General features: G+C 40.3%; 2 protein-coding genes across 6 annotated transcripts in view; both read left to right on the top strand.

Moving 5' to 3' along the window:
• limk1a (LIM domain kinase 1a) overlaps window positions 1-6,573 on the top strand; it is a 43,665-nt gene extending 37,092 nt beyond the window's left edge. For all 5 annotated transcript variants that reach the window (XM_077566417.1, XM_077566418.1, XM_077566421.1 and 2 more), the window contains 7 exons: window positions 551-682; window positions 783-842; window positions 1,068-1,133; window positions 1,400-1,568; window positions 1,785-1,840; window positions 2,357-2,514; window positions 3,961-6,573. In XM_077566417.1, the coding sequence (XP_077422543.1) occupies window positions 551-682; window positions 783-842; window positions 1,068-1,133; window positions 1,400-1,568; window positions 1,785-1,840; window positions 2,357-2,514; window positions 3,961-4,129 (810 nt within the window). In that variant the 3' untranslated portion in view covers window positions 4,130-6,573. The remainder of the gene's footprint in view (window positions 1-550; window positions 683-782; window positions 843-1,067; window positions 1,134-1,399; window positions 1,569-1,784; window positions 1,841-2,356; window positions 2,515-3,960) is intronic.
• A 1,105-nt stretch (window positions 6,574-7,678) lies between these two features.
• septin4b (septin 4b) overlaps window positions 7,679-14,466 on the top strand; it is a 30,610-nt gene continuing 23,822 nt past the window's right edge. The window contains exon 1 of the mRNA XM_077565264.1: window positions 7,679-7,992. The gene's annotated coding sequence lies outside the window, so the exon portion shown is untranslated. The remainder of the gene's footprint in view (window positions 7,993-14,466) is intronic.

Genomic DNA, 14,466 nt, shown 5'->3' with positions numbered 1-14,466 from the left:
GGGGCGGCCATTTTGCTACTTGTCGACTGAAAATGACATCACAGTTGCTACGACTGACCTATATTTTAAGTTGAGGCGTGATTGGTTGTTACCTAAGACTTGAACAACTGATATAATTTTCAGTCAACAAGTGGCAAAATGGCCGCCCACTGAGATGGGAAAAAAAACTGGCGGAATATCACAATTCCGTGTTTACCGTAGTGGGGGCGCATAAGACACATTATTGTAAAGAACATTTTTTGGGTTGATTTCCACTTTTTTCAATTGGAAAAACAGTTCTTGCAAGGTTGTGAGTAAGCACCATTTGTTGGGTTTACTATAAATACAAATTTAGCCTTAATTTTATAAGCAATATTAAAAAGATCAAGAATTGAAAAAGCTACAAAAACAAACCAAGAAATGGTACATAAAAATTAAGAGAGCTTCACTCATCATGACATGTTTGGGAAGCACCCCTAAAATCTAAAACTGACACAGAACACTGATTACTATACATGACAAGACCTCTGAATTAATTGCTGTTGACTGACAAATCGTACTGTCTTATCAGGTGAAGGTCATGCGTTGCTTGGATCACCCCAACGTGCTCAAATTCATTGGCGTCCTCTACAAAGACAAGCGACTGAACTTCATAGCAGAGTACATAAAGGGTGGCACCTTAAGGGAAATCATCAAGAAGATGGTGAGGAGATTTTGAGTGTCTGCTTCCAGTCGTTTTTCAGGATAGTCAGTCCAAAATGAAGGTTCATCGGCAACACCTAACAGTGAATTTCCTCTCCCAGGATAGCAACTACCCTTGGAACCAGAGAGTCAGTTTTGCCAAGGACATCACTGCTGGAATGGTGAGTTGTACAACCGTATCAACACTTCACGAATTCCATCAGGATTAGTTCGTTTTTGTGTATTTGGCTTGCCATTAGCACAATGATCAATGCCACGCATGACTTGAATTCCTGCTGTCACAATGTTGGCCTCTTGAAGTCAAACAAGGCACTTTTGTTCCCTTGCTAGAGTTTTTTTTTTCACGACTAACACTACAAATGTTTGTTTTCTTGTCTGTCATGTAGTCGTATCTGCATTCCATGAACATCATCCACCGAGACCTGAACTCCCACAACTGCCTTGTTCGGGAGGTAAGCATTCTTTTGTGGTTTCAAGGACATGTTTTTTCTTTGCTTATTCAACACATCGGATCTGCCGCTTAGAAAAACAAGGCTGAGCTTTGTTAACACACGCTGCACTGCACTTCTTATAATGCACTTCTGACTCCATCAAGTTCAATTTCAAGCAGCAAATTACATCTTAATATGCTGCTATTTCCCTTGATTTTTTTTTTTAAATCCAACCCTCTAATGGTAGTGAATACTAACTGAAGGACAATTTTTGTGTGTTTGTGAAGAACAACACAGTGGTGGTGGCAGACTTTGGCTTGGCACGGCTGATGGTAGACGACAAACACGAGGAGAAGTTTTCGCAGGGTAAACTGTCGGGTTTGAAGAGGCCTGATCGCAGGAAGCGGTACACGGTGGTGGGGAACCCTTACTGGATGGCTCCTGAAATGATCCACGGTATGAATGAGGAGAAATGCATATGCGTCTTATTAGAGCACTCTTCTTCTCATTTAAAAAAAAAAATCATTATTATTATTATTATTATTGTTTTTGTTGTTATTATTATTATTGTTGTTGTTGTTGTTGTTATTATTATTATTATTATTACTATTATTATTACTATTATTATTATTATTCAAACGTAACCTATTTTTGTTCTTCCCTCCTTCCTAGGAAAGAGTTACGATGAGAGGGTGGACATCTTCTCGTTCGGTATTATGCTATGCGAGGTGAGAGAGGCGAGCATGATAGTCATGGTGTAATATGGAAATTCACGTCTAACTCGGCACGTAGTTCCAGTGTTGTGTAATTGTGACATTTAAAGAGTCACACCAATCGATATGTGCAAAATTTGGTCCCCAATAATCTGGGCAACCTCACAAAATGTAGCTAATGCTTATTTGGTCACCATTCAGTCATGTTTGAGGAAACCTTTTTCCAAACTTCCAAAGAAGTGAAAACTATCTGCTGGTGCTTTTGTCCCTGGCCACACTCCATTAACCTAATCTGGTCAAAGTTAGGTTGCTCAAAGGCTCAATAATACGACTTTTCCAGAGGGGACACTATTACAGTCTGAATGGTGCAAGCTAAAAGTTGTCTTATGTGGTTACTGGCAGAAAGGCAAACTGCAGTTCTGGTCTGCTGGAAACAATCCGCTTTGGTCTGGAGGTTTTATGTGCTCTCTACTACAAAAGGGCAGAATTCCCGTCGTTTCTGCTCACTCTTGTTTTTATGTGTCCTTTCAGATCATCGGCAGGGTCAATGCTGACCCCGACTACCTCCCCAGGGCGGTGGACTTCGGATTGAATGTGTCGGGCTTCCTTGAGCACTACTGTCCTCCCGATTGTCCCACGGCTTTCTTCCCAATCGCTGCTGTGTGCTGTGACCTCGACGCTGATAAACGGTCAGATGTCACATATAAAGGGACGGTCAGGGGCGGAGTTGCGTGGTGGTCAGGGCCACCCCTGGTCAAATTACAATGACCCTCAGTTGAGCAGGGGTGGGCAAACTTTAGCCTAATAAAGAGATGCAATCATATCCTTCATATCTTTGTTTTAGGTCAACTGTCCTTTTAATGCATACACTAACTGCACTCTAAAAAGAGAATTGTTGAACCAATTTAGGAATAAACAGAGAATTGGTGACAAACTTAACGCATTCACTCTCAGCCATTTTCCCTGAAGCAACCCCATTCGCTCCCGGCTGTTTTACTGGATTTTGACTGATTTTATAAGGCGCACAGCATATTGTGTTCTATTGCTATAAAAGCATGGAACCTACCGAAAGAAAGAATCTCTTCTTATATCAGGGAAAAAAAGTATATTTATATCTGTTTCTGTTTTGCAGCAATTAGCATTAGAATATAGTTAAGTTTCATCATTATTCACAAATCTGTTTAAAACAGGTGGGGAGGAAGAGATTTTTGCAACATGGCCCTGGTTGATCTCCTATACTCTGCTGCCACCTGTTGGTCTTTTTTTTTGTAATGACTACCATTAATTCAAGCATTCTCTTCAGTTCAGAGGCTGCATCAAAACCTTCTGAATGCTCTAGCATAAAAAAAAACATTTAAATGTTAGTTAATAAAATTGTTTCAAATGGGTAACACTCGATTGAATTAAGTTAATGCAAAGTGATATATTATTATTAACGCATTTGCTCCCAAAAATGTATAAATACGTTCTATTTTAAATATTACCATGCTCCCAAAAATGTGTTTACACGTTTTTTTGTTTTGTTTTTTATGCTAGAGCATACAGAAGGTTTTGATGCGGCCTCTGAACTGAAAATAATGCTTGAAGCAATGGTAGTTATTACAAAAACGGCCAGCAGGTGACTGCAGAGTATAAGAGATCAACCAGGACCATGTTGCAAAAAGCTCTTTTCCCCACTATTTTAAACAGATTTGTGAATAATGCTAAAATTTCGCTATATTCTAATGCTAATTGCTGCAAAATGGAAATAGATACAAATGTACTTTTTTTCCTTATGAAAGAAGAAACTCTAATCTTACTTTTGGCAGGCTCCATGTTTTTATGGCAATCGAACACAATATTCTGTGGGCCTAGCCGAGAGCGAAGGGGGTTGCTTCAGTGAAAATGGCTTGGAATGAATGAGTTAAATTAATCCAAAGTAAATATTAAAAGTTTATTCATGAGCTCATTAAACTTAATATATTCACTTTGGATGAAATTAATTCAATAGCGTGTTACCACTTAAAGCAATTTTATTGAGTTGGTCAACAATTCTCTTTTTAATCTTAAGTTAGTTCAACAATTCTCTTTTTAGAGTGTACATTCTTTAAAAATGGCTTGAGATTGGTATCTAATTGTTCCTTTTAAATCTATAGCCCGGCTTTCTCTAAACTGGAGGAATGGTTGGGGAATCTGAAGATGCACCTGGAAATGGGCCTGCCACTCGTGTCTGAAGTGGAACAGCTGCACAGGGCCTTCTGGGAGAACAACAGCATCACTCGGTCCGAGAACGGCCTGCACGCCCACCCTGAACAACCCGAGTAAATAAAACTGGACTGGGACAGAAGAGGGTCCAAGTGACAGCCTGCTCCCTGCGAAGTCCGAATCATGTATCGCAACTCTCGGCACGATGCAATACGTGCAGCCTGGCTCAGGCCTCGCGAGTAGACTCAGGGGGACAAACGTGCATTTGAAAAGCCACTTGTTGAAGAGGCGCGCACATAGTCAAAGTCCAGTGGAGAGACTTGCCACTATGACAGCTGCATTCTGCTGCACATGATGCTTAAATCGACATGAGCATCCACCCTCAAACCATAACTCCACTCTTGTATAATGTAGATTTACATTTGCAATTAGTAGAGGATATATTTATGTGGCTAAAGCAGCTAAATAATAAGGCATGAAACAATTCTTCGAGTTTGGACCTCTACAGAAAACATCGTGCGCGTGTTTTTAGTAGAGTGTCTTTGTCACAAAACAAATCAAGCTGAATTTGAAAACTTCTCTACGGCTGACTAGAGAGTGCATGCCTGTCCATTTAGGTTTTCATTCTTGTTCATCATGTCCCCAAACTGTTAATGCTGGTTGTGTAGCACTGATTTAACTGTGAGGTACATGCAAACACACACACACACACACATGATTATGGCTAAAATGCGTTAGTCCTCCCTGGTAATGTGCTATCTTCAGTATTCCAATGTGCACTAGTGTACATAAATGGCAACATTGTAAATGTGTTAAATATTGTAAATGTAAAGACATATTTTCTATACATATTTGCGTCATTGCCATATTTTTCTTGGCTGGCCTGACAATTATGGAGATTGAAAGATTTTGACTGCAGTTTACGGGGGTCAGCATTTGATAGATGATTAATTGTTACATCGCTGTCCTTCCATTTCATCTCATGAGGTGTTACAATGTGTAATCCGCTTTCTGGTTGACTGCTCCTACAAAGCTTTTACCTTCCCATTTGGAACATGATTAAAACACTCATGCTAGAATAGCTATGTATACTGTATACAGTATAACTTTATATTGGTCATCTTAATAGTAGCAGATACTGGCTCATAGTGTATGTCCACCTACTGTATGTTTACATGTACATTCTGTCTGTAAATATCACTTTACACATTACACATCTGTCTATGTCCATTGCAGTAATGTGCACAATGGCACCGCTTTGGAAATGATGGCTTCCAATAAATTTCTCACTTGCACCTTTTAAATCTCTTGGCTGTAAACTAAAAAAAAGTAAAAAAAAAAATATTGCTGGCTTACAAGCTGCATGGTACAATTGCTATAGTTGGTCTGCCTTCTAAGCCTGAATATTGTGATGTTAAATAACATTTTTGAATAGATATTAAACATAACAGCATCTGTTTTTATATATATGGAAACCACTGAAATCTTTTGTATAGATTTTCATTTGCACTATATTAACCAAATGGCTGGTTAAAGCCATGTTTGTTTTTATTTCCTTCTTTGGGCTACTTGTGATATTAAGGAAATAATGTTGGTTCAGGTGGTTGAGCCTTTTAAAATGTTACATTCAGGAAAATCCATCCTCTTGTAATCAAACTGGGCTTGATTAGTAAAATGATACATTTGACACATTTTGAACATAATCTATGGTGGCAATTTAGTTTACAATCTAAATGTTCAAGACACAAGCTTGTCCAGTTTGAAAGCTCCAGAGGATAGAGTTTTCCTGTTCGCTTCTCCGAGGATACGATGTCCCAACTCTGCTTTGCTGCCTTGCTCAGTGGTCCTTTGTCAACCATGTTGTGTGTAGTGTCTGATGGCTTGGCCGATTTCTTAACTTTCACCTAATCACTCCTTTGGCTCAGGGCCGTCATGTCCTGGTGTTCGTTCACCATGAAGTCAATCCAGAACACAGCAACAGACGTAAAGAGCATGTGATCACTATATAGCCTGCTAGTCAATATTGCTAATTCACAGCAAACCATTCCGCGGTGATGTGTTACTAATGTACATGTTACAATCTGTAATTCCTGTGTGAGCCATGTGAGCATGTTGATGATGTCTCGGTGAGGACGATGTGATGATCAATTAGAATGTTGCCGCAGCACTTCTTTGCAAAGGATCGATACCTCTGATCAATGCTGTGCCTTTGTTGTAAGCTAGCCTTGCCAACGACTTGAAAAATGACCTGATTTCCTAATTACTCTTTTTTTTTTGTACCATACGTGCAAGCCTGATTTCAGTGGACTGAATATCATAGCTGATACTGTTTGTACAAGATTTTCTTCTTGTCCTTGGCTTATATTTATATTTTCCTAAGCTTCACTCTCAGTTTTGATATTTTAATATTATACTTCTTTTGTTGTCTTATTTAAGTTTTACACAAGCTGTGAAAACAATTCTGCACTTTAAATCCTGAACGTGAGCATTCGGACTCTTGAGACGAATGTTATTTTTTTTCTTTTTACTCTTTGTCACGGCTGAAAATAAATTGTTGCTCCTTAAAGAAACGAGTCTGCTCATTTATGACATCAGCATCCATTTTTTTAATACCACTTAGCCTTTATTATCTATATTTTGGGCAGGTCAACATAACGAACAGTTATAGTTGGTGCAGGGGACACCAACATGGTGCCCGCGGGCCTGTTAGCATTAATGTTACACAGTGATTGTCTAAAATGTTGTAGAAATTATCATTTGAAAATGTAAACACTGGCAGAGTTTATAGAAATTGTGTTGGATATTGTGTTTTATTTGTCGATTATTGTGAGAACTCACATGTTTAGTGTGTTCACAAATTATATCTTCATTTCTTTAATTAATAATCACATATTAAGATACGTACCCAAGAAGTACCTCTCAGTTTCCAAAAGGTTAGTGAAACCTGAGTTAGTGTGTGTATAGTATACAAGTCGAGGGGGGAAAAAACAGAACACACAGACGAGTCGTGCTTCACTTCAGCCACAAGATGTCACTATCTAAAAAGTCTTGATTGAGTATAGACGTTTGATCGAACTAATGGCCCTTTGAAATAAATTAAACTAATATATTTTTTTATGTAAAAGATGCACAATTGTTTAATCAGAATTCATTTGCATGTTTATGTTCTTCAGATTTAATCATAATTAACCAGTTAATAATTGCAGTCAGTTTATTTCAGTATTTCTTTTATTTTCATTTTGAATAAATAATTTAACTAATACTTGGGATTTGTATAAACTCTCACATTTCAGAACTGTTTGTGAGGCTGTCGTTCTAACCACTAAAAAAACAACAAAACAAAAAAAACGTTTTAATTGACTATAAGAGAAAAAAGCAAGCTAAATAAATGTGAAAAAATAATAAAGGACCCTCGATAATATAGCTAACTCAGTGACTCAAGGTATTTATACTCATTCAAAAAATGTACAGAACACACACACACACACACACACACACACAAATGGTGGAACTTGCTCTACAATGCTATTCAGTTCAAATGTTTGTTTGTTTGTTTTGTTTTTTAAAAAACGTGACGTAATTCTGCCATTCTGCTCATTTTCCCGGGTATGTTTTTGCGTGCGTGTGCACGTCACTCTTCACGCATCGTGTGCACGTGCGATTGTTTTCATTCCGACGCAGCTGCGGCAAGCGCCTGCGTCCCGTGACGTCACCAGCCCGGCAGAAGGCAAGCGAGCAAGTCAGTCAAGAAGACAGCACGCACACACGGAGACGCGGAAAGGACGGGTTTGTCTGGTCGGACACGACAAGTGTCACCCTCTTTACGGCTGTATTGCGACCGAGACAACAAACGAGCGAGAAGAACGACCAAAAGGAAGAAAAAAAGGGAGACCAAGAGGGAGAGAAGAAGGTCGAAGTGAAAGTTAACGCGATGGAGTACTCGTCCAGCCGCAACCGCCTTCGCTCCGCGATGTTCAACCACGGTGAGTGAATTGCCGTCTCATGTGTTAATCAACCCTTTAAAGGGCGAGTCAACGCTCACCAGGTGCTGTTGACTGTCAACATGATTCAGGTGTTTCACTCTGCCCTGAACCCAAATCCGCAAAAACCATGCCACTTTCCCCCTCTAATCCCCCTGCAGTTATGCAAGAGTAGGAGCAACGTTCGCCACGCCAAACTATTTCTAGGGCAAGCATACTGTATTCTGCAACATATTCAGGGCTGCAGTGGGATGTGTGCAAGAATGACTCTGTTTGTTTACTCTGCAGTAATCCTCAACACAAGAGATGTGTTAATTTGCAAGAAGCGTCAGTCAGTACAATCACATCTGTGCTTGATTTGAGCTCATTTTGTTAGCTCTGAATGAGACATTTGTACTCTTTGCGATGAATTGACAAGCCCTCGCTGTTAGAATGCAGCGTAGTTAAGGCAAGAAGAGGCAGAGAAGGTCCCCAACTAATTGTTTCTTCAGAGCAGAATATATGCCTGTCAGTAAGTATTGCTGTATGCCCTATTTGTATGCGCTAGTCCTGTCTGTGGTGCTTTGGATATAGCAGACTTGGTCACTAGATAAAATTATAAGCTTTGGTCGAACATTTTGGTGTTTGAATATAACCTGTTCAATTGTACGGGTTTTTTTTTTGGGGGGGGGGGCAGTTTTGCAGTAAACTTCAACTGAGTGGGTTAAACAGCTTGAGCTAATGCACTTTGCCTTTTATTTGCATAACTGTGCAAGCAAGAGAATGAGAAAAGTGGCTAAGCAGTAATTGCACTTTTAAAAGTGTCATTAAAAAATGCAGGGGTAAAATGTTTTTTTTCTCTTGCATCTGACTTCTCTATATTATCGCAGGTGGGACTAGAATGTATCCCCTGCAATAAACGGGGGTTAACTGTATTATTGATTTTCATCCCCTCTGCTGCTCTGCACTGCATATTCCTCTACAGCACATCTGTCACACACTAATATTCTTAATAGAGGGCCGGATGTTGACGTCACGCATCCCAAAATGGGCGTTAGCGCAGCCATTTTGGCAGCATAGAAAATTTGTCTGCCTCTTTGAATAAACGCCACACTTTAACAATGATTGACAGCTGTTGTGGACTAGCTGCCACAACGAGAAGAGGCAAAAAAAAAAAAGTATCGAACATGGCTCCAGGCTACCAAAAGAGGAACCGATGTGTAGCCAATGTTGCACTTTGTACATGGTGGCTGAATCAGCAGATGCTAACTGCTACCACACACAAAATGTGGGAGAAATAGTCTGTTTCGTTCATTTGTGCTGCTACGATTTAATAGATATTACACAGTTGAATTTAATAACTGACCAACACCATAAAGAAGACTTTTTATGGCATAAATGACAGCGGCCGGATTAGCAGTTGCTAAATTGCTAACGTACATAAATAATCAGGTAATTCCACGTAGCAGCGTCGCCAAGTTAAAAAAAAAAAAAAAAAAAAAAAAAAAGCACTCCTGACACTTCATCGGCAATCCAACATGTCCACCTCGCGCATGTATATCATGTCCTTTTCATCAAAGTGACTGTCAATGCTCTTGGGCGGAAAGTTAACGGATAAACGCTAGTTTTCGCCCTCCTCGCCGTTGTAGTCCAATAACGCTGCGCTGCTACTTTTCTGCCGCAGGGGGGGCGTGTTCAGAGAAATAGTCACATGATGTCCGGATCTCTATAATATTATTCAAGATATGCTAGTCTACTTCCTGACTACTATCGAGATGCCTATGAGCGAGGCACCAAAATCCCCTACATTAGCTCAAGGGGCGCGGCGCCATTTGTCTGCACCTCTCACTCGAACATCTCTCCTTGGATGCCTGTTTGGTCTGCTTCTCAGTTTGGTGTAAAAAATAAAAATAAAAAATGACAGTCCTATGACAGTTATCGCTGGGGCACAATTTTCCCTATGGGGTGGGGAAGAAAGTCAAAATCATAGTACTGCACTTATATTGTTGCACTCTGCTGCCATGGGTGCCTGGATGGCATCCGCCTGTCTTGTTTACTAGTCGTTTTTTAGGGTTCAGGCAGTGGTCTTTATAATGTGTGTATGTTTATTTTTATTTATTTATTTTTTTTTCTGGAGAGCTCATTCGGTAATTTTAGCGATTTGACATGTCACCATCATTGCTCTCTTGAGCAAAAAAAAAAAAATAATAAAAATAATGTGTGTATGTAAATGAACAGTGATATGCACAATGTAACTAATACCTGTTTTAAATCTGATAGCCTTAAACAAACTGAGGTATGATAGCCACAAAACGGGGTTGCATGGCACCAAATCCCATTCGCTTGCATTTGATCACGTTAGAAAACTCTTATCACTCAGCCGGGTCTCATGAGCGCTCCATCTGAGTTAACTATAGTTGTTTGGAGAAGAGGAGTCTTGTGATACGGAGGCAGAGGCGGCCGGGAATGAGGCTGAAACGTGGCCCAAATTCAAGGGAGGTAGTTGATGATGCTTGGATGGACGATAATGTGGGAGATGAACAGAGCTCTAACTCGGAGCGTGGGCGGAGGTTTGTGTTTTGTTTTTGTTTTTTTTTCCAGGAGAGCTCAGTATTGTTCATTCGATTTGACATCATCATTGCTCTCCTTTTTTAAAAAAAACTAATAAATTAAAAAAAATTAATGTTTTTTTTTTTTTTTAAATATACAGTATATACATATATATACATATACACACACACACACATATATATATATATATATATATATATATATATATATATATATATATATATATATATATATATATATAGAAAAATTGTATGTGGGTGAGTATGTGTATGTGCGTGTGTGTGTGCGAGTGTGTGTGTATTCATCAGTTCACCTAAAGCCCATTAAAAAAAATCCCATACTAATAATATAATATAATAATAAATTGCCAAATGCAGAAACATCAATGTAAGTTATCACGATGTAGTGGCTCTCGCTAACAGACAGAATTAAGTAACCAGAATTAGGTTAAAAAATTCTATATACGTAGACCATGTTTCTATAAATTTTGATATTTGGTTTTTATTTGAGGCAGATATTTTTTCCATTAAAATGTGATTTATGAGGAGGTTAGAGAGAAGCATTGGCGGAGGTTTCTGTTGATTTCCAGGTTAGTCATGGAGATATACTGTATTAAATTCGAAAAATGCAGTTAATTTTGGCACACGGCAAGATCTCAATTTAAAAGTGTTTATTATTGTAGATGTAGTTTGTTAGTTACTTGAGAGAGGTTTAATACCATCATGTGATTACGTCAAAGGAATCCCTAATGAAAGCAAGCTCAAGTTCTGTGCGCGTGTGTCTGCACCTCCGCCTTATGCCAAATCGTTTTTGTGGGCCCTCAACATTTGACATCTCAGTGGTATGTTCAAATGTTAGTTTTTATATGTCTGGCTTTTGGGTGTGTGAAGAGGGGTGAGACAATTCCAGAAAACAACGCTTTGACGAGGATTCAATGTGACATTTAGTTCCACATTTGAGACATGGATCTTTCCATCTACCTGCCAGGAAACACTTGCAATCAAGAAAGTGGTCTGAAATCAAAAATCGAACCCATAAGCCTTCTACACAAATAAAGCAACACAGCTCGAATCTTTTAATAAACGAAGTGTGGCCGGAAAAGACCGCCGTTAGGAGAGAGAGAACGCGGTGTGTGGATCGGTGGCACAGTGAGCAGCGGCATTCCAAGATGGGACCATCCTTGCATGCCGTCTGTGGCTGGCTGACAGCATCACTGGTGGAGGATCTGGGCATGTAGGTCAAGGGAGGGACTGCAGGAGAAAGGAACAAGCCAAGCAAATTGCCACCCTAGCACAGCTCAGGAATGTCATGTGGACCACATGTGTTGTGTGTCGCTTATAAAATGGCCTTTTGTTGGCAAGGAAGTGTCGATGGTAGTGTGTTTAACTTGTCCATTCATTTACATGTCATTTATTCCAAAATGGATCTGAAGTGGATATTAAATGACTTTGAAGTCTCTGAAACGATGAACTAGTATGAACGCAGCAACTGTATTTCAAAAGGTTGTGCTTTTCACATTTCAAATATTAACGTATTGGCATTTTTGTTTGTGCTCTGCTCCCATGTTCCTGAACTCTTTGGATGTGGATCCACCAATCCGTTTGGGTGTTTATGCTCCGACCCCTGACCAGATGAGGAGGTAAGAAGCCACCGTTTGACCTAATCCTGCCACTTGACGGCAAGAAAAGAGATGAGGATGGCATTGTAACGACTGAACACTGAATGACTTTTTTGACTACGTTTACATGCAGGCAATATTCGGGTTATGGTCAGAATTCGGATTTCTGGAACAATCGGAATAACACGTTTACATGTGCAAGTTGACGGAGTTACCTCCGTCCGTATACATGGCGTTTAGAATAACCCGATGTAAGGGGGTGAAGGACGGACACCATCATGGCAGAAATAGACGTCATTTCCGCTTCTAACTTTAAACGGTCAATACAATCAATACATTATATTCATGTCACTCACCACGCTAAATAAAGTAGTCGGTTTCCTACTCGCTCCAGAAGTGCGGTTCTTGTCGGTGCACGCCACAAGCACGGACTTACTTTGTTTGGATAAAGCGGAACTATGTGTGTGACATCTAGTGTTCCTACACCGACGTGTATTGTTGAACACGGAAAGCTGGAGATAAAACAGGCCCGTGTAGGACGGCGCTGCGCATACAAGTCGTTACTACAAAGACCAAGATTCCTTGCGAGTGCAAATAAGCGAAGACGAGGAAAAGGAGACGAAGAAGATTGATGATTGATGATTGTTGATTCGAGGTATCTCGGTTCTGTTTATATGAACCAGTATTCCAGTTGGGGGCTTATTCACGTTTTTAGAAACCCGAATAAGCATAATCGGGTGATTGCGTGTGTTTACATGGCCTTTCAAAACCCGAATATTGCCAATATTCAGGTTTTTAAAGGGTTATTGCCTGCATGTAAACTGATAGCATTTCTGTAATTGTTGTGCAAGTAAACTGCATATGTGCTGTGGGGTGCTCGGTTGACTCCACCGCGACGAGGTGTTTTGTCAAAGCCCAGATTTTCTTGTTCCTCATTAGAGAAGGCGACATTCTGTTTATGGGTGCGTCTTCCTGCTGACTTGTTGCATATTTTCCGCTTATAGTTGACTCCGACAGACAGCAGTACTGAGGTACAGTGAGATTGCAGTTTGGTGGTCGTCTTTCCAGCGGGCATCGTCTCACTGTCACCTCGCTGTCAAGCCTGCCCTGCCCATCCGCTTCCTCACGCCTCCTCTTCATGATGTCAAATGACATGACAGCTGTGTTTGGACCCCGGATGGGTAGAAAGGGGCTGTGTGTTTGTTTTCCTAAGCCGTAGGAGTTTCACAGGTGGGTGGAGAGGAGTGGATCTGTATTGGTTTGACAAACGTACTCTTTCCTCAACTAAGTAACAAAGCTTTGTGACTAAGCTGGCACGGCTGTGTATGTCATATTCGGCTTCATTTGCCAGCTTTTGAAGTGAGAAGCGTGCAGAAGGCTAGCGGTTGGCTCGGCGCTCACCCGCATCTTCATAGTGATGTGTTCCGCTGTGGCTTTTGCTCAACTAGCCATTAACTTCTTCTCTTTGCCTTCATTTGTTGCTGCCGCCCACAGCATCCAAACTACAGTATATGCAAGACTATATACTTGGACTTTATTAGCCTATTAGCTTGCTGTAAGAAGTGTCCCTTTGTAGCCCAGTTTGTCTTCATTTCTAATTTCGTGTCATGCCAACCAGCAGTCATCATTCAAACTGGAATAGCAGAATTCACACGAGTAACGCCACACCCTATCAACGTCACTGGCATTGATTGCATTGCTGAATCAACACTCAGCCAGCTTTGATAATATTGAACAAAACACCACCTATGATTAAACCAAGCAAACAATCATTTACATACCGCACTCCTGCAGTGTCTCGGAGTTTGCTGAATGAGAACGTGCAGTTCTTCCATATGTCGAGTCATATTCATTGACGAGTCCGGACTCCGCTGCAGTGACACAGTTAGCGATGCAGACAGTGTTGGCATTGGGCTTTTTGGCCTGCGGGATTGGCTCTGACAGGCGGCCCTGTGGGCTTTTGCAGTTTGATGAAAGGACAAACAATCGGGTTAGGGAGCAGGCACGTTACACTTCAGTGAACACACTGTAACAACAAAAGACATAGACAAAGATGAATGTTTCAAGAGGGGGCATCCTTGCATGTGCAGACTTTTGTCAAAAGAGTTGAACTGCCCTGTTGAACTGAACTGTGTGTGCTGAGCTGCCACATATCAACCAGAAGATTCCAACCTAAACACTTTTCTGTTTGACTGTCCTTTTAAGCAGTTGGATCAAAGGTCAAAAACAGACCTCTAATTTGTTCAGCTTTAGAAATGACAAAAATAGAAATACTCTTTTCTAGGGTTAAAGGAATTATATCATGAAAA

The sequence above is a fragment of the Vanacampus margaritifer genome, chromosome 5 (assembly GCF_051991255.1).
Source record: "Vanacampus margaritifer isolate UIUO_Vmar chromosome 5, RoL_Vmar_1.0, whole genome shotgun sequence".
Lineage (NCBI taxonomy): Eukaryota > Metazoa > Chordata > Actinopteri > Syngnathiformes > Syngnathidae > Vanacampus > Vanacampus margaritifer.
The sequence above is the reverse complement of the archived record's forward strand: the minus strand, read 5'-3'. Positions and strand labels throughout refer to the sequence as shown.